Below are 22497 nucleotides of genomic sequence, written 5' to 3' on the forward strand. Positions count from 1 at the left end.
TTTTGTATTTTTAGTAGAGAAGGGGTGTAACCATGTTGGCGAAGCTGGTCTTGAACTCCTGACCTCAGGTGATCCACCCGCCTTGGCCTCCCAAAGTGCCAGAATTACCGGTGTGAGCCACCATGCCCAGCTAACCACTCACCTCTTTTTATGATAGCATTCTATATATATCTTGCTTTTTCCCCCCCTCTTAAAAACATATCTTAGAGATTCATCCATATCAGTAGATAAGAATTTATTCTTTCTTTTGTACAGCACATTTTATACATGGGCCCTGATTTATGTAACCAGTCTTTACGGTGATATTTGGAAACATTTATTGTTACTGGAAGGATAGTAACAGTAATAACGGGGGCAATTGCTTAAACACCTAGTTCATGATGGTTGTGTGCTGGACGCTTCATGTGTGTTATGACATTTAAAAATCAAGTGACCCTCTGAAGTGGATATTGTTATCTCCCCATTTTACAGATGGGGAAACTCAGGGCAAGGGATGTTAAGCTGAATCCACTTTTTGTTGTTATTGTTGCTGTTGTTCTTTGAGACAGAGTCTCTGTCTCTCAGGCTGGAGTACAGCATCTCGATCACGGCTCACTGCAGCCTCAGCCTCCCAGGCTCAAGTGATCCTCCCACCTCAGCTTCCCAAGTAGCTGAGACTACATTGCATGCTACCACCCCCAGCTAATTTTTGTGTCTTTTTGTAGAGACGGGGTCTTACCAGGTGGCCCAGCATGATCTCAAACTCCTGGCCTCAAGTGATCTGCCTGCCTTGGCCTCCCAAAGTTCTGGGATTACAGGCATGAGCCACCACTCCTGTCCTGGATTCACTTTGATGGCTCAAGACGGTTGTTTTCCTTGACTGGGTTTATCTTTTTTATTATTTGCTATTCTCCTCCTATTTTGACAGCCCACATCATTGAGTCAGGGGTTAAAGCGATTTTTGCCCAGCCCAGCTCGCATCCACATCTGCCTTTGAGCCCCTGTGTCCACCCAGCAGCAATCTCTTTCTCTCTCATCGTGACAGTTTCTTTCTGTGTTGGGGCAGGTGGGCAGCAATGCTGGCATCGTGGGGATGACCAAAGAACACCTAGGCTTGGCACTGGCACTCAATGTACCTGTCTTTGTGGTAGTCACCAAGATTGACATGTGTCCTGCCAACATCCTGCAAGGTAAGTGAGGCCTCTGGCTAGCAGCAGCTCCTCCGATTGGGAGGCAGAGGTCCCTACTAAACTTCTTTCCTTTTTAAAAATTTTTTATTATTTCTCTTTAATTTTACAATACGTTTATTTTTATCATATGTTCGACATCAAACACTTCAGCAAAGAAAATAATTATAATAATTTCAAAATGTAATCCCTGGATCCAATAAATATCCTTTATAATCTATTACATTAATCAATATCTAGAAATATATATAGACAAAGTTAGCTAATGAATAAAATAAGAAAAATGACTACATATACTATAAATATCAGGGATGAGGGATCATGCATGATCAGTCACTCTGCCACTTTCTAAAATAATATTCACATTTGCTTCAGTCACATAAACATTCATTGCAGGAGTTAAATTAGACTGCTGATAACAACTGAAAACTGTGATCTTTGTTAGCTTAAAAGAAAATTCAGTTTAATACAAAGATGTTCAAGATGAACATTTCAGGACCCTTGATCAGAAGCTTTCAATGTGTGTTGCTCTACTTTGTTGTAGGCAAGATTCAAGTAAGGCTAAGACAGGAGAGTGTTTCCATTGAAGACATGATCTAAGAATTGCCTTCTACAGAAGCAAATTATGTTCTGTAGAAACTAGCTAGCTAGCCAGCCAGCCAACAAGATGTTACCAATAAGGGATTCCTTATACTAGCAACTAACCATGTTTAAAAGGCCTTAGCCAATATTACAGAAACAAAACATTTAGAGTAATAGTTATGAATATAGGCATAATTGGTTCCTTGCCTTCTACAAATTATCATCTTTAAAATGATAAAAGCAGGTTTCAACTGTGGTTCTTCTCTGGGGTGAGAAGGTGCAGATACACATGGGTGATCTACTGATTTACATTCTTTGGAAGCAGCTGGATTTGGCGTGATTGTAGGAGAACCCCATGTCCAGTTTGCTGGGCAGACTTCTCCATGGGTTTCTACACACTGGAATGCCTTCACCCAGCAGAGGGTTTCTTCCATGCTTCAGCCCACTGAGACATCATTGACATTCAAGTGCTTGATGACTCCATTGGGGTCATTTATGAGGAGACCTCTTAATGTAAGACCAGGACCTTCTAACAGCACACTGTAGGCTCAGGAAACTTGCTTAGTTAAATCTGACAAGAGTGCAATGTTCATGTGGCCCAAACCACCATTCTTTCTTGGTGTATATATCCAGGCAAGATGGCTAAAGTGGGAGTCCACTGAGACCGCAATAACTTCACAGTTCACATCATGAAATTCCTTAGTTTTGTCACTAAAAGCAACAATTTCTGAGCTGGGCATGGTGGCCTGTTCCTGTAGTCCCAGCTACTTGGGAGGCTGAGGCAGGAGAATTGCTTGAAACCAGGAGGCGGAGGTTGCAGTGAGCTGAGATCATGCAACTGCTCTCCAGCCTGGCAACAGAGCAAGACTCCATCTCAAAAAAAAAAAAAAAAAAATTTCTGTAGGACACACAAAAGTGAAATCCAGAGGATAGATGAAAATCATCAAATATTTCCCCCTTAAAACATCAAGGCTTAGGTCTTTGAACTCTCCACTGATAGTGGCTATATACTTGAAATAGGGCACATGCTGGGTGACAGCAGGTGCATGACATGAGGACCTGGTGCTAATGAATTTTGCTTGACCAGAACCAGACTGTAATATGTTTGTCAAGCTTGTTCTCCCAGAAGCAGCAGGCCTGAGGGCTGCCATGGCAGAAATGCCCCAAGGAATGGCACTTACAGGTCGGGCAACTGAGGCTCAGAGCAACTTTCCCACAGCAGCTGCTGTCTTCAGTACACAGGGGTGCCCCGGGTAAAATGTCTTTTCTTTGTCTTGTACTTAGATCTTGGCCTGAATTTCCATCAGCCCAGAATCTTTTGCTACTTCTTCCCCTATTTAGTTCTTGGTCTGAGCACAGCCTAGAATTATCCTCTTCCTTGTTCCTTCCGGTTCCAAGTGCAGAGTTCCTGAGATCCTGAATCTCGCATCTCTTTTCAGGTGATGCCAGGCAGAAGGAGTTGGGCTCTACCAGCTAAGCTGGATATATATGGGGAAGTTTGGACAGAGGGTCTAATGACCTGCTACTACCAGAGCTTTGACACAGGGTTGCAGGACCAGGGCTTTGTGCCTTTCTCCCTCACTGCTAAAGATTGTAGAAATGTATCCCTTTGGGAGGCCTCATAATAAGGGTCTCTGTAGTCTCCTAAATGTCTAAGAGATCCTTTTGTTGGATGAGATTTTTTTCCAGGAAGTAGTGCATTCTGAGAACTGAAGTGTGAACTGCATTGTTTTTCTTGGGGACCCTCAGGTCACATGCCTACAGGAGGCAGGTCATCTAGACACAAGAGAAATCTGCCAGGTTTCAGTTGCAGAACCCTAGAAAAGAAGGCCTCTCCGTGGTTTCCTTATTCTAGCACACCCAAAGTTTCGATCCTCCTTTTTGCTTCTCCAGGCATTGTGGCATTTAACACTGGTCCGTCTATCTGTCTGTCTCCTGCTTGCGTCAGTAATGAGTGGACCCATCTTGCCTTGGAAGCCTGGTCAAAGAGAAGGCTGTGTCCCCCTAATTCTCTTCCATTTCACCCTTTAAGAAACCCTGAAGCTGTTACAGCGCCTGCTGAAGTCACCAGGCTGCCGGAAGATCCCTGTGCTGGTGCAGAGCAAGGATGATGTGATTGTCACAGCCTCCAACTTCAGCTCCGAAAGGTAATGGGTGGGGAGCGCACACTTCAGGCAGGCACCCCTGCAGGCAGGACCATAGTGAGTGATGGGCCTGGAATGGCTGTCGGTTTGGGCATGAGGTCTCATGAAAACAGCACATCAGAACACCTCTTCCTATTCAGAGATTGGTGGAAATAGAAGTTTCTGATCTTAGCACAGGGTCTCCCATGCATTTATATCATGTAACCCAGATTGTGAGGTGCTGGCGTTCCTGAGGTTAGCATCCTGGCTGAGACTTTAGTGTCCTTATCTGTGAATTGGGAAGAACATTCCCTTCCCTGTAGGGCTCCGATGAATGTTGGAAATGAAGCATGCAGAGCACTTAGCGCTGTGCCTGGCTGATGATGGCAGATACACAGCCATTTTTGTAACTCAGGTTTTTATACTGTTGTTCCCCAAAAGCTCACTAATCATAGATCAGGTTTGGCATTTACTCATTATGTATTCTTTCATTCCATAAATATTTATCGGATGTTTGTTCTGCCAGTCTCTTCATCTAGATGTTGAGGATTCAGAGTTGAATTGAACACAGTCCTTGTCCTCATAGTGTTCAGTTCCTTGATTAGAGATGTTCTCTTGATAATGGTGAACTCTATGAACTCTGCCTCTTCGCTCAGAGCAGCCTGGCTTTTTGCCTATGCCTCTGCCCTGATGTGATCGTCAGTACCATCAGTTGGCCAGAAGAGGGGGCATGTTTCAGGCAGCCCCATTTGAGCTTGTTCATATTTCCAGTGCCTATTCTGTGCACTATTCTAGGAGCTGTGGGGAATGTCTAATTCCTAATCTAAAGGATTTTAATTCATTCACCCTAAATAGGAGTGATAGAGACTGTTTGCAGGACTCTGAAAAACCAGATGCAATCACGTGTAACAGAAAAAAAGCTCTCCAGGAACTCAGAGGAGTTGAGAGTGTCCATCCAGGAAGGGATTTATGGAAGAAATGGTATTTGAGATGAGCTCAGAAGGGTGAGAGGGCCTGGTATTTCAGTAAAAGGGAAATAATTTAGGAAGGAAGGTCAGAGTGAGCAAATCCATAAGGGCAGAAAAGTGCCAAGGTTTTAGGAGAAGGGAAAGTTCCCTAGTGTGGCTGGAATGTAGGAGTTTGCAAGAAGTGAATCTGCAGAGATGCCTACAAGCCCACACAAAGGCTGTTTGTTGGGAGAGGGATTCAGGTGTCTTCCCTGCAGTGGAAAGGTGCTTAAGGGTTTTAAGCAAGCATGCGTGTGCTTGAGGAAGCAGCAGTCATGAGGTTCCAAACTAGGGCAGTGGTGGAGGACAGGGAGGAGAGGACAGGTGTCAGAGACAGAACTGAGTGAGAGAAGAAGCCCTCAGAGCAGGGTAGCCAGGAGTTTGCTAGGTTAGGGCAGAGAGGTCAAGCCCTTGGAGGCAGGTGAGGGAGGGGTAGGGTCACTAATAGTGGCATCTATTCCTTGAGCCCTCTTGCTGTCCCTGTCCTGTATCAGGGGAGGAGCTGGCCTCCTGAGCTCTTCTTCCTTCCTCTTCTCCCTCTGCTTAGGATGTGCCCGATATTCCAGATCTCCAATGTTACAGGCGAGAACCTAGATCTGCTGAAGATGTTCCTCAACCTCCTCTCCCCCCGCACCAGCTACAGGGAGGAGGAGCCTGCTGAGTTTCAGATCGATGACACCTACTCTGTCCCAGTGAGTGGCTCTGGGCAGGTGGCTGGGTGGACACATCCTACAGTGCATCAAGGGGTGGGGTCTGTGCTGGGGATGGACTTATGAGGCCAGGGTCTTCTCCTTGGCAGGGTGTGGGGACAGTAGTGTCGGGGACAACACTGAGAGGTCTGATCAAGCTGAATGACACGCTGCTGCTGGGCCCAGACCCCCTGGGTAACTTCCTGTCCATTGCTGTAAAATCCATCCATCGCAAGCGCATGCCTGTCAAGGAGGTGCGGGGTGGCCAAACAGCATCCTTTGCACTGAAGAAGGTGAGTATCAATGATACTGAAAACTCCCCTCAGACTCCATTATGCTAGGCTCTGGGCCAGATGCCACACTCACCCACTCCCGTCCTCATGGCTGCTCTGCAAGGTTGAGATTACTGGCTTCATTTTTATAGATGAGAAAACTGAGGCTCAGAGCCCAGGGACTTGCCCAAGACACACAGCTTGGAAGTGCTAGAGTGAGGACTACCTGCCTCCTAAGCTCTGTTTCTCCCTCTGGTGCCTGAGCACGGTGCCCTGAGCTCAATCTTAAGGTCAGATAGGAGTATCCCTGCTGTGCAAGGATCCTTCTATGTAGGGCTGTTGGGATCTGTGCCAAATCCTCTTTCCATTCAGCCTTCTGTCTCCTGGGGTTTGGGGTAGGTACTATTTCTGGGGTCACCTACCTTACCCACCAGCCAAGTTAACCAGGAAAAGTCCTTCCCCACAGTGGTCAGGTCATGCTCACCTGTTCCTTCCCCCTGAATGCTTGCCTGCCTTTGCCTCCTCATCCATCCTTCATGGCCCAGCAGCTAAAGTGCTAATGCCTGCATGAAGCCTTTCTGACTCCGAGTAACAGTGTTGACTCTTCCCATGGAGCACTGAGGCTGCTCCTGCTGTACACCCTAGAAGGCTTGTGGTCCAGTGGTGAGGAAACCAGGCCGAGTTGGGGTGGTCCCTACCCCTAGAGAGACTCTTGGTCCCTGAGACCAGGGGTGAAACCAGAAGGCATCATTGTCCCTGAGGGCTGGGGTTCCCTCTTTCTTTCAGATCAAGCGCTCGTCCATCCGGAAGGGCATGGTGATGGTTTCCCCACGTTTGAATCCCCAAGCCTCCTGGGAGTTTGAGGCCGAGATTCTCGTCCTCCACCACCCCACCACAATTAGCCCGCGCTACCAGGCCATGGGTAGGTGTCTGAGGCCCTGCCAGCCCAGGAGGCCCTGGTGCTAGCTCCCGTCAGAAGGTGCTCCAGCAACCCAAGCCCCCCAGTTCCAGCTGCAGCTGCGTGGTGGGTCTCCTTCCTATTTAGTGATACTGTTCCTTCTGTTCTACCCATGAGCCACAGAGTTGATTCACTCCCACAAACAGTGAGGGCTGGGCTCTGAGACCCAGACCTTTCCTCAAGGACCTCACATGCATTCCTTCAGCTAGTGTCTGCTGAACACTGCTGTGTGCCCAGCGGTGTTGCTAAGATGCCGGGAACAAAGATGAGGTAGATGGACAAGGACCCTTCCCCACAGAAACCCACAGTCCAGCAAGGAGGCACATGTGCAGAGTATGCTGTAATCCCAGGAACTAAGTCCCTTGTCTGCACAGGGCCTGGGGGTGGGGGATGACAGGTGGGCATTAGCTGGAGAAAAAGGTAGACGGTAGAGCAGGATCAGAGCCAAGAGCAGGCTTCACAGGGGTCTGTAGCCCCAGAGATAAGCCCTCACCCTTCCACAGCTCAAGCATATTTCATGCTTTCACTCACTGCCTCCCCTTGTCTGGAAGCCACCAGGTGGCTCCAGCCTGTTCTGACCTCTGGCTCCCTTGACAGTGCACTGTGGGAGCATCAGGCAGACAGCCACCATTCTGAGCATGGACAAGGACTGTCTGCGTACTGGGGACAAGGCCACTGTACACTTCCGCTTCATCAAGACCCCTGAGTACCTGCACATAGACCAGCGGCTGGTGTTCCGGGAAGGCCGCACCAAGGCTGTCGGCACCATCACCAAGGTATGGCCAGGGCAGACCTTGCCTTGCCTCCAGGAAGCACCAGGGGCCACTCCTGTTCTGTGACCTTGAGCACAGGGCAGAGGTTAGTCACTACCCTGGGAGAGCTGGACCCACTGAGGTGTGGCCTCGGTGCCATCTCTCTACTCCTTTAGAGGTATCCTGTGGCCTCCTGTCCTGGGCACTGGTGACCATGGAGAGGAGAAGTAGGGTTGGGGTATGGCCTTCCTCCATAGAAAATGGTGACAGAATGTCTGGGCCCTGCCAGGCTCAGCCTCCATGGTGCTGGCATGGGTTCCTCTGGCCTCACTGGGGCCATGTCTAAGGTCTCCTGTCAGAGCAGAGGTCTGGTCGGAGTGAGTGCTGGACGATGCAGGGGTTATGGACCTGAGTTCTCTTGGGGCTTATGCTGTTTGTGTGTCCCAGGACCTACCTTTTGCCCTCTGCAGACCTTGCTCTTGGTCTTGGGGAGAGGCATTTGATAGAGGGGTTTGACCCCTGCTCCATACAAAGGAGGTACTGGCCCCAGCCTGTCTGAGATCTTGGAATCAGTCTTCGGCTGGCCTTGGCTCCAGAAAAGGCCCCCATCGATGGTCAACCTGGGGTTGCAGATGTCCTTGAAGGCCTGCATGCCCCTGGGACTGGCTGAGTTTGGCTAAGGCTGCAGCAAACACTGTAATGTCCTCTGGGACTCACTGGGCTTCTTTCTGCTTTGTATGAGATAGAAGTTGCGCCACAAGGGAAGATTTCAAGGCAGTTACTTCTGGCTGGCAGCTTTTAAGATTTCTGAATAGCCAAACTCCAAATGTTTCCAGCTGATGAGACATTCACTTGGTCTCTTTGGGAGGCCTGGACTTAACACTTGCCCTAGACTCTTGTCACGGGGGCAGCAGCAGGGTCCTGGGGCTGGAGCTGCAGCTCATGCTCTGAGGAGTCTCCACCAGCTTAGCAATGAGGAGAGCCCAGAGCTTCACTTGCCAGGCTCTGGCAGGCTCTGGACCTGGGGGGCTGGACTGAGCAGGAGGTGGGAGCGAAGTTTACAGATTTCTCTGCAGGAACAGCACCTGTAGCAGATAATAGGCGCCTTTCTGGGCGGGGCAGAGGCAGGAAGTGAGGCATCACCCCAGGGCCATAGCAGTCCCGGGCTGCTGAGTGGGGATGAGAATGCCTCTTCATGGCATTTCATGGCCTTCCTGCCCTCCACCTTGTCCTGAAGTGGCAAGGGCAAGGAATGAGAGTCCCTGGAGAAGGGGTTGGGGGTAAGGGTAGCCAAGCCAATGGCCCTGCTCTACAGCTCTAGCCTCGTCCTCCTCCATGGCTCCCACAGCTCCTCCAGACCACCAACAACTCCCCGATGAACTCCAAGCCCCAGCAGATTAAAATGCAGTCGACGAAAAAGGGCCCCCTGATGAAACGAGATGAGGGGGGCCCATCTGGCGGGCCAGCAGCAGGAGCACCCCCACCTGGAGATGAAGCCTCCTCTCTAGGGGCTGGACAACCAGCTGCGTCCAGCAATCTTCAGCCTCAGGTGAGTGTGGGCCCCTCGAGGCTTTGGCATGGTGGTGGGGGCTGTGGCTTTTACTGTGATTTGGTAAGGGTGACATGTAGGCAAGCCTCAAGCCTGGCTGGAGGGTCTCCTCAACAACTCTGTCACTTAAGTGCCCCTAAGTATGAGGCATTTGTCTGTAAAGCTATAAGGTAGTGCTTTCCAAACCAGGGAATATAGCCCACCTGGAACCAACTTAATTGGCCCTAACTAGCATTTGGTTTTAATGAAATAAAATAGAACAGAAAAATGTCAAAGCTTCCCTTTCATAGTAAGTATTGCAAGTATTGCTTGTGTGAGTGTCCAAGTGATGTATGTGTGCCCTGCAGTCCAACAGGTTTGAGAGACACTGCCTTAGAGGATCCTCCTCTGTCCCCTCCCTGACATGCACACATCCTGAAGGGGAGGTGGCCTTGGGATGTGCTGGTGCGGCTCTTACTCGGCCTCTCCTGCCAGCTCTCTCCTGCAGGCATTCTCTACTGGAGTGATGAAGGCGTGGTGCCCCCTTGCACCCCTCTCCCCAGCATTTTTCTCCATCTGTCCCCTTTGGAAAAGGAGGCTATCCTGGGTCTGTCTGTCCATTCTGCTGTCTGTCTCCCATTGGGTTTTCCTCTGGTTAATTTGCTTCCTCTCTCTCCTGCTCTGCTTTGTGCTTCTCTGAACGGCCGCCTCTCACATTCTCATCACGTGTGTCCCACCCGCCCTTTAAGGAAGGCAGGGCAGTCACTGGCTCCATTTTAGAAACAGAGGGGAAATGTTGCTTGCAGAATGACCCAGTAAATTCCTGGTCAGGCTGGAGTGAGGACCACACTACCTGCTCACACATCTTCCGTCCCCCTCTCACCAGCCCCTCTGCTCTCTGGCCCTGCTCTTGATAGGCCAGTGCTTCTCAAGCTCCTTTCTTTCTTTCAGCCAAAACCCAGCAGTGGAGGCCGGCGACGAGGGGGCCAGCGCCACAAGGTGAAGTCCCAGGGGGCCTGTGTGACTCCTGCCAGCGGCTGCTGAACCTTCCCCTGGCCCACCCCTACCACCCAGGGGGTCCTCACACTCTGGCCACCGCTCCACCAGATGGGCAGAGCAGCTATGACCGCCACCCAGCCCTCCTGCTCGGGCCACAGCCAGAGTCTCTGCATTGCCCCCACCCCCATTTTCCAGGGGGTTTGTAATTTATAAGCTGAGGAAGGCAGCCAGACTTCTGGAGGACTGACCATCTCCCACTCTCCTCCCCACCTTCTTCCTCGCACATTTTTTGTACATCTGGGCCCTTAGTTTTTATTGTGTTTATTATATGTCTCTGTCTCTCTGTTCACTGTGTGTGTGTGTGTGTGTGTGTGTGTGTGGTGGAGTGCCACCCCCAGGGTCCTTTCAGCCTCTCCTTTCTTCTCCATGGCTGCCCACCTGTGTGTCTGTCTCTCAGAATCCTCAGGGCCGTCAGGGGATGTTGGGAGCAGAAGGAGCCGCCCTCCCTACGTATCTTGCTGCTGCTCTGGGCACTCAGGGGCCCCTTCGTGGAGCAGACTGGGTTGGGGGCTTCTGGGATTTGGTGTCTGCTGCTGCTGGAGCAGGAACCCCCAGTCTAGGACTTGGGCATTTTAACAGAAGGTAGTGGCTTCCCCTTTTCTCTCTCTCCTCCTTTTTCCCTTTAAACCCCCAAACAGGTCATGCCAAAAGTTCTCTGGTTGTAACCTGTAGACGTGTGGAGGGGAGTGGCAATGAGATTGTAGGACTCTTCCCCACCCCAGACTCTGACCCTGACCCTTGCCACCGATGCAAAGACAGCTGGTGGGTTTCCCCTTGGAGACAATCCTGCACTTGCCTGGGCTGGCCCTGGCTGCCCTCAGCTTTTCCTGATCTGCAGGGCCTGGAGCCTCCCCTCACCCTGCTTCTTGTTGGGCCTTGGGCACTGGTCGTCAGACATCGGGGCCTGGGTCTGCTCAGGATCCTGTTTTCCAGCGCCTCCTGTTGGAGGGGTGGAGAGATGTTCCCCTGAGCTAGGCTGAGACTAGAGCTCTTTCTTCCCTGCCATGTCACCCCTATGGCTGCTACAGGAGCATAGTAGTGAAGGCCTGAGCTCCATGTTTGAAAGTCCCAACTGGAGTGTGGGGAGGGCAGGTAGCCAGGCTTAGCACAGAGCATTTAGCACTCTGGAAGAACACCTGCCTGGAGTGGGGTTGTGCAGGCCAGAGATGGTGGCATGGGCCTGAACTCACCTGGACTGACTTCTGCACTGAAGCCACAGGTGTAGGGTAGGCTGGTGGGTGGGGGTGGTTCCTTCTGTAGCTGGGGCAGACACCCAGCTGGCTGGGTCCTTCCTCAGCCTTGCCTCCTCCTGTCCCCAACCTTTTCCTTTCCTCCTGCTTGCGGACTGCTGGTCCCCTCTCCTCCCCTCCTTCCAGCCATTTCTAGTTACCACCTACCCCTGGCCATGGACTGATCAGCATTCAAAATAAAAGCTTGTTCCAAGTTGACATTGTGGTGTTCCCTGCCCAGCCCTCCACGTGGAGGTGCTGCCATGGGAACACAGTTGATCTGCCTGTCCTGGGGCCCCTGGCAACAGCTGGGAGCAGGGCAGTGCTGTGAGGAGGCCAGCTTCCCTGGTCAGGCAGGTGTGGCTTCCGTGTTCAGGCTCCCTCACCAGCTGGTGACACGGGACAAATTTACCAACCTTCTCTGAACCTGTTTCCTCATCTGAGGCAAAGCAGTACATCAAGGTTGTGTGAGACCCTGGGGTATCCTGCACTCAGGAAGGGCTCCCTTAGTGAGCGGTCTGCACGCTGTTAGCCACCCTGCCACCTCTGTGCCCTGGGCAGGCTCGAAGGGAGAGCTGCAGCTAGGACTGTCAGGGGTCTCGTGCGCTCCTGTTGACATTCCCTGCGGCCGCCTGAGTCGATGTTTGTTGTTTTTCTGGTTAAGGGAACTGAAGCTCAGAAGTGTCACCAGCAGCTGTTCATTCCCATGCCAGCCTTGCCCCCTGGCTTTTCCCAGGCAGCTGCTCCTGTGTGTCTGCTGGCCCGGCCCGGTCTTCTGTCTCTTGGCTGCTTCCCTCCTGTTGTCTGTCCCAGCTCTGCTTACAGGGGCCACTGCCTGCTGGTGCCTCCATAATAAGCCTCTGGCATTGAGCCCCCGGCATGGCAGGGGCCTTTGGGGTCTGGGTTTCCACAGGACTTAGCCATGGCAGAACCTCATTTTATTTGAACTCTTTGCCCCTACAAACAGCAGTAGTTGCCAGAACCATTCTCGGCATTCAGGAGCTCTGGTGACCACCTTGGCCTCTGGCCACAGACACTCAGGAGGGTGGGGTTGGATCTGGGTAGTTGCCAGGCCCACACCTGCCAGCAGGCGGCTGACTGGAACCATGCTTTACTGTGTTTAACAGGGGTCCCTACAGCCCTTCCAGCTAAACATTTGAAACAAAACACCAGCCCTTTTGTAGTGAATGCAGAATAAAATTGTTAATCCAATCACCTGGAATGGCAAGGCCTGACCCTTGTGTGTGTGCAACAGGCGTCTTTCCCAGGGTAAGGCCTGTGATGGTGGGATGGGGATGGCCAGATCCCTAACTCCACAGTCAGGACTGTCCCGGATCATCAGACTTCCTGGCGGAGAAGGTCAGATGAGTATGCCACACACAGGGCAGCGCAAGTTGAGTTGGGTTGGGGGAAGTGCCGTGGAGCAGGCGGTGTGGGGGCTGTGCTGTGCAGGCCCAGTAGGATTTAAGTGTATACAGACAGGCAGAGGGCACGTGCCTAGCCCAGGCTCTGGGCTCCAGGGACTTGTTTATCGGTGCTGCTCAGGGATGTCTCCTTTGTTGAGATGGCACCAGAGGCAGAGCAGGTGTTAGTGAAGGGGAGTGAGCACAGGACCAGCTCTTTCCCAAGAGGCTGAGGAGCTGGCCCAAGGCTTTTGAGGCTGGATTTCTGCCCCAGTCCCTGTCTCGTGGCTGTCTCCACAGCCCTTCCTATTGACTGGGTTTCTGCCTTTATTTGCTCAGCCATGATGAGGACCAGCCCTGGGCCAGGTGCCACAGGTCAGTATGAGAGACTCCAGAGTCAGGCTAGACAACCACCCTGAATTATATCTGGGGAGCTGTCTGCGGGAAAGGTCAGGGCCTATTTTTCCCCCTGAGCTGGCAGCTGCTGGCTGTTCAAGGGCCCTACCTCCTTGTCCCTTCCAGCCACAGGTCCAAGGGGCAAGTAGTGAATTCCCATGGAGGAGAATCACTGCACTCCAAGTGGACATGGCCAGTAGGTAAGTGTAACTTTTTCTGCTTCTGCTCAGTGGCACTGAGAGACAGGAAAGCACCCCCCACCCCTGGCTGCCATCCTTGGTGATGGGGTTATCAATGACAGCTACTAAAGCCACCTCACTTCTTCCTCGTGCCAGCCCTGGACCCACAAACAGTGGATGAGACCTGCCTCTGGTCCCATCCACCACCACAACTGGGCTTTAGGTGAAAGGTGTGGGTGTCTGAACTTTAGGAGTAAGTCTTTGGGGACATTCATTTGGCCAAGAATTCATTCCTGCAACTGCCCCAGGTGAGGTGCAAAGGCCACATGAAAGCCACATCCCACAGCTCCTGGGCATCATTTATTTTTTGCATAGACATAAATTAGGATCTGGAGATAAAAAACCTAAGAACCAATAGTGCAGCATTTGTGACAGGAGAGCACAAAACAAAGCCTGGCTGCCTGGGGATGGAGCAGGGGCGGCCTGACCACCACTGTCCAGCCTTGTGCTCCAGAGCGGGTCGAGGCTCAGCACTGCAGTGAAGGGGCCTGTCTGCCCTCTTGCCCCTTCCCCATGGCCAGACCACCGAACACAGCCAGAACTAGTGCCCCAAGCCCCTCCATTGCCAGGAACAAGGAACTGAGTATCACACCCAGTGCCCCACAGAACGGGGCTAGGAACCAAGCCCTTGGCTTTTCAGTTAGAAAAACAGACCTTGAAAAATATATACATAATACAGTGGGGCCTGCTGGCTCTAAAAGTCCCCTCTGCCCCCTTCCCTACCCAGGGTAACTTCTGCCAGCCTCTGCCCCCAGCCCCCACCAACTGCCCCACAGAGAACAAACCAGAAAGGAGACTACCTGAACAAGGGCTGCTAAAGCCCAAGGGGGCAGCCTGAATAGAGGGCCTCTACACCAGAGCCTGGTTAGATAAGGGGGCCAGTGCAGACAGACCTCCCACCCCGATACCCTGAATGTCCCCACAGAGCCCAGGGAGTTCCATGCTCCCCACTATTCTAACCCCAGATGCTAATGGCCCCAAAGACAGGTCTGGGTCTCTGTACCCCGGGAGAATGTGGAAAGCAAGCTCAGGGTACTGGCAGGCCCCAGCAGGAATGCGGAGCAGGGTGGGCCCCAACCCAGCATCAGGAGAGAAAAGCAACTACTGTCCCCAGCAGAGGGGAAGCCAACAGGGTTGGCCCTGGGCCCTTTAGAAGCTCACAGGAGCTAGTCCCCGTTATGGCACAAGAAGCTCCATGACCCACTGCTACTGTCCCCGGGACAAATACACGCTTCTGTAGAAGTCCCTCAGAGACCCTGTGGTTCAGGCTTCAGGTGGAGGGCACCCCTACATCAGGCGCTTCTTGCCTGGGGAGAGTCCCATCCTGCCCTGGAGCTGAATACCCTCCTCCCAGAGGGCCTTGCTTCCCTGCATGGGGCAGCTCACCTAGCCCAGGCCCTAGCTCACCCCTCTGACAGCCCTGACACCTGCTTCATCGATGGGCCTCCCTGTAGCAGCTCCTGGGCACCAGCCCCTGACCCCAGGTAACGGCAGCCAGGTCTCACCTCTCCCAACTTCCCAGTACCCCATGATATGCTACATATATACACGTTCCCAGGAGGGGAAGCAGACACCACTGGCATGGAGAGAAGGGAGCTGCTGGAGGCTGCTGGCCGCCTCGAGCCACCTGCTACTCAGGAGACCCAGCTTATCCTGTTCATCTCCGTGGGGCCACCGGCTCCTCTCTCATGCTCCTGGAAGTCACAGCGCAGAGCAAGCATGTGGGGGAAGCGGTGAGGTGCTGTTCACCTACTCCCAGATGGCTGGCAGCAGGCACCAGAAAGCAGGGCTAGTGGGCGGGCTCCCCGTGCACTCTGAAGCGGTAGATGCAGGTATATTCTGGGTGGCCCCAGTTAGTCAGGATCCGCAGCTCCACCACCTGGTACGTGGCCATCATAGGGGCCTGGGTAGAGAAAAAAGGGATTAAGAACATCAGAGACCTGAGGCCTCACTGACAAGGCAGGAATTCGGGGAGACAGCCACACCTAGGGCCATAGGGCTCCCCTGCTCCTCTGGAGAGAACCGTGCTTCAAAAGCTCCTGTGTAGTCCCCAAGCAGTGTTCCAGCCAGTGGGCTAAGGGGCTACCTATAGCATGATTCATCTGAAACCGGAATGAATTCTCCACAATCACTTTTTTATTGTGATCAACAGATAGAACCACCTTCACAGAGGGTTTCTTAGATGCTGATGTGTGGCACACTTGATTCTTTTTCTCAAGTGCCCATCAGGCCTCTGTCTAGCCAGTGTTGGAAACAGCGTTTGCAGCATATCTTACCTAAGCAGATGCCACAGGCCTAGCACCCTCCTGACTTGTCCCCTCTCTGGCACATCCTTCCGTCCTCGACCATTTTTGTTTGTTTTTGAGACGGTCTTGCTCTGTCGCCCATGCTGTAGTGCAGTGGTGTGATCACAGTTCACTGCCTCAAACTTCTGGGCTCAACACATCCTTCCACCTTAGCCTCCCCAGTAGCTGGGACTACAGGTGCACACCACCACACCTGGCTAGATTTTTAAACAATTTTTGTAGAGACAGGATCTCACTGTGTTTACCAGGCTGGTCTTAAACTCCTGGGCTCAAGTGATCCCTTTGCCTTGGCCTCACAAAGTGCGGGGATTACAGGCATGAGCAACCTCGTCTGGCCGCTAAAGAGAAATCCCAACCTCTCGCAGCCTAGTTACCACCTCAGAGCCGATGACAACGCAGTTCTTTCTGGCTTTCCTGACAGCTCCACTGGACTGTCCCACAGGTGCCTCAGACTCAGCCAGACCTGCTCCCTGATCTGTATCAGCCCCCTTCCTAGGGGGTCCTAGGATGGCCTCCCCATCCCCTTCCAGCCCAGCCTGACATTCAGGACCCTCCCTGCTATGTCTCTGTCCTCACTCCCAACACCCCCTCCCCCACCTGTCCTGTTCTGGCCGCTTTCCTGCAACCGGGCCCAGGCCCATCCCCTTCAAATCATAGTGATGTTAGTCAAGTGGACATGGCTTTGTCACCTGAAACACAGCACTGCCTCCCCTAGACCCCTGAGGGATGAATTCCTGCCTCTCTGCAGCCTCTCTTCCTGCCGGGTCCCTTGTCTACCTCCCACTATCCCTGCAACCCAATTCCTCACTCCAGAATTCCCCCGGTGTGGGGCTCAGGCCAATGGTTTATTCATATGCAGGCTTCTGGGTCCCATCAGCCCTAAGGAACCAGACTTTCCTGGGGTGGAGACTGGGAATCTGCATTTCTAACTGACCTAGGAGGTGGGATGCCCACTGAAGTTTAAGCCACATGCAATGCCTGAGGCCCCAGCTGGCCATCGTAGAATGCCCACGCCCTGGCACGTGCTGGCAGCAGCTCCTTGAATGCCTCTCCTGCCCTGCCTTTCCTGGCCACCCAACCCCTCTTGTGTAAAGCCCGCCTCCTGATGCCCTTTTCCAGAAAGATTTCCTTATGCCGCCCTTCTGGAAGGCACCTTCCCTATGCTGACATCTGCAGGACATGTCTTATACCCCATTTGGATGTCACCTCTTGAGCTGTGGGAAAGGAGGGCAGGGTGTCCCACTCTGAGCCCCACGCCTGGCAGGGGAAGTGCCCAGGGAATGCCTGCTACCCAGATGGGGAATCTGTGCGCCACTTCTGCTAGCACAGGAGAATCCTGTACCTGAAAGTGAAACGTCTGAATGGGCTCGCCATCCTGATCGTAAGTGAACTTGCCAAGGAGTGTCCCCTCCTGCTGTAGGTCTTCATCAAATCCCTGCAAAGAAAGTGGAGGGATGTGGGGAGGGGCTGGAGCAGGGAGAAGAACACCCTCCTCCCCACTCCAATCCCTGCTCCTCCCACCCAGCAGGTGAGGCACCAGCATGGCCTATGACAAGCCACTTAACTCCCTTGTGCCACAGTTTATGCCTCCAAAGCCTGAGGGAATGGGGACTGAAGCGCTGTCTCCCATGCTGGCTCCAATTCTCCCAAATCCACTCCCCTCCCTCCCAGTCCAAGGGTGACCCTGACTTGATCCTCAGAGAGGCCCCACAGGATCCCCCTGCAGCCCCTCTGGCCCTGCCACGGGACAGATACTCACAAAAATGGCAAAGTCCTTAGGGGCACTGGAGATGGTGCTGTTGGGTGACAAGGCCTTGGGCACATGCTCTAAGGTCACGGCCGTGGGGCGGATGCGGGCAGAGAGGCGGACCACAGCGAAGCCCTGTGGCCCCTGGAAGGCCCAGCAGTTGCCTGGGTACACATCTGGCTGGAGGGGCAGAAACTCATGTCAGGACAGGGCCCTGAGTCCAGCTCTTGCTGACCCTGAATGGGACTGTCCCCCAGTGTGCTCAGAGCCCCTTGCCAGGTGCCCACCTGGAGAATGACGCGGGGTGACTGGGAGTGGTACCACAGGGGGATGCCGAAGAGGCTGAGGAGGGCCGTCTTGGTCTCGTAGGTCTCAGAACATCGGGTGCTGATAACACTGGCCCCTGAGACAGGAGAGGAAGGCAAGGTGGGCTCTCGCATAGGACGACCCAGCTCAGGCCACTGCCTATCTCCTCGCTGAGGACAGATGGCAGATGCCCCAGGCCTAGTCTAACCCTAACCCAGACACCCAGAGCAGCTATAAAGGTCAGCCTCTCCCCAGCCCAGGATGGCACTCAGTACATCCTGACTTCCCTGAATTGCCTCTTGCCTTTGTGGTGGGTTCTAGATTGGGTGATTTCTGCTGATCCTGCCAATCCTTGCTTGCTTTGCCCCACCGCCAACCTGGTATATGCCAAGGGACTGGCCATTGCGGGGTCCAGGACAAGGCAAAGCGAGGAAAGCAGAGCACACACCTCCTGACTCCAGGGCGTAGTCCGCCAGTCCGATGCGGTCCTCGCTGTAGCGCTGCAGGGCCTGCTTCACGATGCGGTGCACCTGCTGCAATGTGGGCACCAGGAGATGGTTGTGGCAGGGAGCAGACGTATCCCCCTGTCACCTCGCGGCTGACCCATGAGCTGACCCCTCCTAGGTTTGCACTGTGCTGGTGTCCAGGCAAATGTGGGTGCACTGCTACCCACCCATGCCAGCTCCACAGCATGCAGAACCTCCTGCTTAGCACTTCTGTTCTGAACCTGCCAGGGAGGTGGCAGTGTGGGACTGTCCAGGGCTCCCAGGGAAGAGAGCTGTGGGCGGGTGTGTGGAGCGGGGCATGTGGTCCTCACCTCCTCTGTCACTCCAATCACGCCTTCTTTCTGCAGCGTCAGGCCCAGGGAGGCTGTGGCTTCCCTGGCCGACTTGTCCTGCATCTCTGCTATGTGGGTGAGGATCTTGCTCTCCAGGTCTCGAAGCTGAGCTTGCATTTCCTCTCTCTGAAGGAGCCCCATGCGGCCCCCGCCTCCTCGGGCAAGGAACTCACTGATCCAGGCCGGGAACTGAGATTCCACCTAGGAACCAAATGGGTGTCACCCAGAGGGGCTTGTAGGGACAGCAGGAGCTGCTATGACAGAGCCGGGGCTTAACTGGGTAGCAGGGATAGGGTAGGAGGGAAGTCACTGGAGAAAAGAGTTATGAATGCTCTCCGTGGGCTGACAGAAAAACAGGAAGAACGCCTGTCAATGAAAGCCCATGTGTGCCAAGCCAGCGTCACAGTCTCTTGGGCATCACAGAGGCTGCAGGGGCAAGGGGTGCCTGCTCTGCCGGCCCCAGGACACATGTCTCAGAGGAGGAGAGGGACCAGCGGGGCCCTGGTGGTTCCCACTCACATCATCTCGCGCGGCCTGGATCTGCTGGGGTAGCAGGCCCACTTCATCTGCCACTGAGCTCTGCTTCTGCACCAGAGCCGCCAGCTCCTGCTGCAGGCCGGCCAGCTGGTCCTCCAGCCGCCTCAGCTCCTTCACAGAGCTCTCCCGGAAGGCCGCCTGGGTCATGCTGGTCCCAGAGAGAGAAGAGTAAGCTTCGGATCTCTGGTGGGAGGTAAGACCACACCGAAGAAGAAAGAGGGCCCCCTAGTGGGCTCCTGTCACGAGGGTGGGTACCCACCACTCATCACGACCCCAAGAAGGGGCAAGGCCTCTCCTGCCGGTTCTGGCTGCAGAACCCAGCGCAGGTGCCGAGGAACGGGCCAGCCTGTCCCAAGGAGCTAATTCTGGGCCTCCTCCCTTTCTAAGTCCAGAGTCCATAATTGACCCTGCTCAGACTCACACCCTCCACAAGCATGGACATCTAGGGCATGAGAAGGTGGCTATATAAGGCTGTAAGAAAGGACAATATGTCTATAAATGAATCCTGGTCCCATCACAGGGCCTGCCCCCTGCCCTCAGGACCCCTCCTGCTAACCTGCACAGGATGGTGTGTCTATAAGTGAATCCCAGTCCCATCACAGGGCCTGCCCCCTGCCCTCAGGACACCCCTGCTAACCTACACAGCACCTCAAAGACAGGCCCTAGGCAGGGGTCCTGAGTCGGTTCCAGCCACCCCTGCCACCAGCTTGGCAAGACAATCAGAACTCTGCTGTAGGGCTCTGCTCCCCAGTCCTGCTTTGGGGGGTGGGGTGGGACTGGGGAGCAGCAGGTCAGGGCCAGCTGGTGGCACCCAGTACCTTTGCCACTCTGACTTCAGCTGCTGGATGTGAGCCTCGGACTCCTGTGTAGGAAGAATGGACAAATACAAGAAATACTTAGAAATTAGTGTTCCAGAACAGAATTTGCTGTCTGTCTCACCTTTGCTTAACCACACCCCTGCCCAAGGTCTCAACCCCTGCAGCAAAAATCAAACTGACCTCCTGGTTAAAGCCCTCATGAGCTGGTCCCTGCCTGACACTGAGGTATCTGTTCACCTACGCTCAGCATGTGCACGCCAGCATGACAGGCCGCTGCGCCCCAGCCAGCCCCAGGGAGCCCTGGCACAGCTCTCCAACTAAGGGGTTGGGGGTCAAACAGAGAAGTAAGGAGCAGTCACACCCCTCCCCATGTAACACCCATGCGGTCCCTTTGGAAAGGCTGAGGGTTGGATGGGATCAGGACCCTGTCACAGCTGAGTGCCCAGGCCCGCCGACCTGGGAGGCCCGGACGATCTTCTTGAAGAGGTCTTCTGAGTCTTGCTGATGTTCTGCCCTCAGGGCAGCCAGTTCTTCCTGTCAGACAAGAGTAGGGGGACAGGTTTGACACAGTCATGGTTACAGGGATCCTTATGACTAGGAAGTGGTGAAAGGGGAATTCAAACGGTCTGTTTGCTTCCAAAGCCTTGGCTCTCAGCCCTCAGGCTATGTTGCTTCTCGTGAATCGTGCAAGACTCCTGCTTTATCTGCACTCACACCTGTGTGGTGTAGGCACCATGCCAGGGCTCTCTACTCACACAGCTCACCACATGAGTGGGGGAGACATGATGGAGGAGGAAACTGAGGCTTAGAGAAGGGGAGTAGGCCTTGCGTGATGGCTCATGCCTGTAATCCCAGCATTTTGGGAGGCTGAGGCAGGCAGATCACTTGAGGTCAAGAGTTTGAGACTAGCCTGGCCAATGTGGTGAAACCCTGCCTCTACTAAAAATACAAAAAAAAAAAAAAAAAAAAAAAATAGCTGGATTTGGTGGTGCATGCCTGTAATCCAGCTACTCAGGAGGCTGAAGCAGGAGAATCACTTGAACCTGGGAGGCACAGGTTGCAGTGAGCCGAGATCACGCCACTGCACTCCAGCCTGGGTGACAGAGTGAGACCCTGTCTCAAAAAAAAAAAAAAAAAAAGTGTAACTGCTAAATGGCAGAGCTGTCTGATCCCAAATAATACTTGTCTCTCCTGCTGGGCACCTCCGCATGTTCCCATGGGTGTCACCCAGCTCCCACCCTGAAGTACTCCACCTCCTACCTGGATGCGAGCAACAGTTTCCCTGCGGAAATCCTCCCTCAGGGCAGCCTCACGGCGGCTCACTAGCCCCTCCAGCAGCGCCAGGGTGTCCTCATGGCTCAGGCCACCACTGCCTCCCTGGGCGGGGGTCCCTTGCCGCAGCTCCAGCCTCTCCAGCCGCATGGCCTCCTTCTGCCAGTTGGAGGAAAATTCAGCAGCAAGAGCTTCCAGACGCCGCTCCAGAGAGTGCACCCGGGACAGAACGTGCTGCTCAGCCTGGCGGGGCAGAGAGAGAGCCAAAGGGTGAGGGACTCTTGGATGACAGTGTTTCCCAAAGACCACCCTGACACAGCCAACACAGAAAGAACAGGAAAAGATCCCAGAGACACTCCCAACATCAGTCCATACAGGGCTGGCTGCAGCTCATGGGCAGGGGCTGCCAACCTCTGAGCTGGGTGTGCTGGGAGCTGGGATCACTGGGTGCCGGCCACAGAGGAGGGTCTCTGAGGACACAGAATGGAAGTCTGATCCCAGAGGAGGAAGGCAGGCAGGCCAGGGAGAGCGTCTGAGTGCAGCGATAGTCCAAGAGGAGGACTGGAAGCTGCAGGGGGCAGGGGGGCCAGGGGGACCTGCTGGCCTGAAATTCACCCCCTTCCCCGCCTCCTACAGGGGCAGGGGAGCCAGGGCTGGGCATTCCACCTGTGGACTATCAATGGCTTTCACTCCTTCCCTAGGTAACTATGGCTAAGAGACAGGATAATTGCAAAATGTGCTCTTTTTCTTCTTTAGGTGGATGTCCCACAGAGAAAATGGAATAAATGTCATTTGGACTGAGGGTGGCATTTGATAGTGTGTCATGAATTTGAGAATGCTGTTGGCTTACCAACAAAATCATCACCAAGGGAAGTGATAAAAACTAAAGGGCAGGGAGCTACTAAGCAGCAGAGAGGTTCTGAGTTTTAGAAATTCTGGTTTTTAAATAGGCGATACATTTGCATGACTCAAAAAGCACACAAATAGGCCAGGTGTGGTGGCTCACGCCTGTAATCCCAGCACTTTGGGAGGCCAAGGCAGGTGGATTGCCTGAGGTCAGGAGTTCAAGACTAGCCTGGCCAATGTCGTGAAACCCGTCTCTACTAAAATTACAAAAATTAGCTGGGCATGGTGGCAGGTTACTTGTAATCCCAGATACTCAGGAGGCTGAGGCAGGAGAATCTCTTGAACCCGGGAGGCGGAGGTTGCAGTGAACTGAGATTGCGCCACTGCACTCCGGCCTGGGGGATAGAGCAAGACTACCTTTAAA

General features: G+C 53.6%; 2 protein-coding genes across 6 annotated transcripts in view; one reads left to right on the forward strand and one right to left on the reverse strand.

Annotated features, from left to right (window-relative positions):
* GTPBP1 (GTP binding protein 1) overlaps positions 1-11584 on the forward strand; it is a 26875-nt gene extending 15291 nt beyond the window's left edge. For both annotated transcript variants that reach the window (XM_017509024.2, XM_017509025.2), the window contains 8 exons: positions 1046-1169; positions 3781-3895; positions 5426-5570; positions 5678-5860; positions 6626-6761; positions 7395-7573; positions 8898-9098; positions 10029-11584. In XM_017509024.2, coding sequence (XP_017364513.1) covers positions 1046-1169; positions 3781-3895; positions 5426-5570; positions 5678-5860; positions 6626-6761; positions 7395-7573; positions 8898-9098; positions 10029-10121 — 1176 coding nt within the window. In that variant the 3' untranslated portion in view covers positions 10122-11584. The remainder of the gene's footprint in view (positions 1-1045; positions 1170-3780; positions 3896-5425; positions 5571-5677; positions 5861-6625; positions 6762-7394; positions 7574-8897; positions 9099-10028) is intronic.
* Positions 11585-13681: 2097 nt separating this feature from the next.
* SUN2 (Sad1 and UNC84 domain containing 2) overlaps positions 13682-22497 on the reverse strand; it is a 21320-nt gene continuing 12504 nt past the window's right edge. For all 4 annotated transcript variants that reach the window (XM_017509020.2, XM_037731539.1, XM_017509023.2 and 1 more), the window contains 10 exons: positions 21216-21470; positions 20412-20489; positions 19956-19999; positions 19120-19285; positions 18580-18801; positions 18211-18295; positions 17744-17859; positions 17469-17636; positions 17052-17144; positions 13682-15306 (listed from right to left, as the gene is read on the reverse strand). In XM_017509020.2, coding sequence (XP_017364509.1) covers positions 15193-15306; positions 17052-17144; positions 17469-17636; positions 17744-17859; positions 18211-18295; positions 18580-18801; positions 19120-19285; positions 19956-19999; positions 20412-20489; positions 21216-21470 — 1341 coding nt within the window. In that variant the 3' untranslated portion in view covers positions 13682-15192. The remainder of the gene's footprint in view (positions 15307-17051; positions 17145-17468; positions 17637-17743; positions 17860-18210; positions 18296-18579; positions 18802-19119; positions 19286-19955; positions 20000-20411; positions 20490-21215; positions 21471-22497) is intronic.

This window comes from Cebus imitator, unplaced genomic scaffold (genome assembly GCF_001604975.1).
Source record: "Cebus imitator isolate Cc_AM_T3 unplaced genomic scaffold, Cebus_imitator-1.0 Scaffold404, whole genome shotgun sequence".
Classification (NCBI taxonomy): domain Eukaryota; kingdom Metazoa; phylum Chordata; class Mammalia; order Primates; family Cebidae; genus Cebus; species Cebus imitator.